Source organism: Nicotiana tomentosiformis, chromosome 10, assembly GCF_000390325.3.
Source record: "Nicotiana tomentosiformis chromosome 10, ASM39032v3, whole genome shotgun sequence".
Lineage (NCBI taxonomy): Eukaryota > Viridiplantae > Streptophyta > Magnoliopsida > Solanales > Solanaceae > Nicotiana > Nicotiana tomentosiformis.
In genome coordinates, this window is record NC_090821.1 from 70893994 (window position 1) to 70896197 (window position 2204).

Below are 2204 nucleotides of genomic sequence, written 5' to 3' on the forward strand. Positions count from 1 at the left end.
ACACACGCAAGTCATAATACACATCACAAAGCTGCTTGGGACCTTAAGTCGCTGAATGAGATGCTAATTCATAAAACGATAAGTCGGGTCGTTACAAACATATAGGCGAAAGATTTATATTTGAAGGACTTGATTAATTGGTTGTACTCGTATTCATTATTGATTGAGCAATATTTATGTTGTTCTTGTTACCCTGCTATGTATATCACTGATTGATTATTGTTTCCATCATTGTTATTTGTTTCCTATTATTATTGTATACTATATCGCACATGTTATTATACTAGTGAGTGTCTTGACTGTACCTCGTCACTACTTCACTGAGGTTAGTTTTGATACTTACTGGGTACCGACTGTGGTGTACTCATACTACACTTCTGCACATTTTTATGCAGAGCCAGGTATTGGAGATATCGGACTCGGACATAGTTAAAGTGTGATTGCAAGAATTCAAGTTAGAGCTTCTTGGTCGTCGCAGTCCCTTGGAGTCTTTCCATTTTATTGTACTGTTAATTATTAATCAAACAGTATTGAGTATTCAATCCTTGAGATCATTTCATATATTCAGTTAGAGTTCGTGACTCAGTATTACCAGTCTTGGGAGGTTGTTTGTAATTATTTCCGCGGTTGGTTTCTATTTAAAATAAAAATTGGCTTGAATTGTAATTATAATCGGCTTACTTAGTCTTAGAGACTAAGTGCCATCACGACGCATGTAGTGGGATTTTGGGTCGTGACACCTTGACCTTGTAATTTGGTTATCAATGTAATTAGGAGAAAGGCATTTACCTTTTTGTACTTATTAAGTCTGTTGGTAAAAGTAGCCTTATTATTATTATTATTATTATTATTATTATTATTATTATTATTATTATTATTATTATTATTATTATTATTATTATTATTATTATTATTATTATTATTATTATTATTATTATTATTATTATTATTATTATTATTATTATTATTATTATTATTATTATTATTATTATTATTATTATTATTATTATTATTATTATTATTATTATTATTATTATTATTATTATTATTATTATTATTATTATTATTATTATTATTATTATTATTATTATTATTATTTACAATCTTACATGGTGATTGTAAACTAAAAGTCGATCTAAAGTGATCAATACCATATGGAATTAAAGAAAAGGAAAAAGAGAAGAGAGAACCTTTAATTCTTAAAAGAAAATTGTTGTTCTTGCTTCATGTCTCTTGAATAAGAAAAATATACATAGGTGCTTCAAAATAACAATCATTAGAGGTGCATATATCATCCAAATACCCTGAGTATATATACTACATGGTCCAAAAATACAATAACTCATAGGTGCACCATACATTTTGTAATTCAAAGAGGGTGAACATCATGCCAATAAAACACACATAAAAAAAAAACTCTAGAGAAAACAAAATTTTCTATAAATAAAGCTAATCAACAAGTTTTTTTAAGCATTCGGTATCTGAAACCTACTGACGTTCGGAAGCATATCTGGGCATAGGACTTGCTCTAGGTGATCTTGGAAGTTCAGAAACCCTATTTCCAAAAGGATCATAGTATATAACACCTGAAAATTCCGGTGGCTGGCATTTTTCACCCATCATAATTGCCTTTTGCCACAACCCATGGCCACCTTCTCCGACCACTTCTCCGGTTGAATCGTCGGATTCTTCGCCGGAAGTATTACTGTTCTTGTTAGGAATTCGTAGTGGTGACAACTTTGGAACTATTTTGGATTCATTAGTTTTGGTTTTTTCAGTAGATATGGATTTTGTTGAAGATTTTCTTCCATGTTTAGCACATAGTGTTACAAGAGCTAATATTGAAAGAAATAAACCAATTGTTAATGGCATGGAAATACATGTATTTTCACCATTAATTCTTGGCATTGGACGAACCATTTTTGACAAAAAAAGGATATTGAATATCTCAAGTTGGAGGAGAAGGAGATGGGGAAGAAATTAAAGGAATGTTTTAAAGAAATGGAGAGTCTTGAACGTGTAGGAGTATATAAATATTGGGTTTTTTCCTTTTTCTTTTATGGTGTAGTGATTTCAACTCGAATTGTAGCAGCTGCAACTTGCAAGGTAGGAGAAATTTTTCAATATTAATTTTGCATTGGTAATATAATATATTTTAATTACTCAATCATTCATTACTAAAAAACAGAAATTAGCGACGGACA

The 2204-nt window shown here is 30.1% G+C and overlaps 1 protein-coding gene across 1 annotated transcript; it reads right to left on the minus strand.

Annotated features, from left to right (window-relative positions):
• Nucleotides 1–1488: 1488 nt before the first annotated feature.
• LOC104120005 (uncharacterized) lies at nt 1489–1920 on the minus strand. Its single transcript, XM_009631648.1, has one exon. It carries the CDS (start codon nt 1918–1920, stop codon nt 1489–1491), a length of 432 nt encoding a protein of 143 aa, XP_009629943.1.
• Nucleotides 1921–2204: the final 284 nt, after the last annotated feature.

Excerpts from the sequence above, each read along its gene's own strand:
- LOC104120005 (XM_009631648.1), bottom strand. The coding sequence starts at position 1,920 with ATGGTTCGTCCAATGCCAAGAATTAATGGTGAAAATACATGTATTTCC.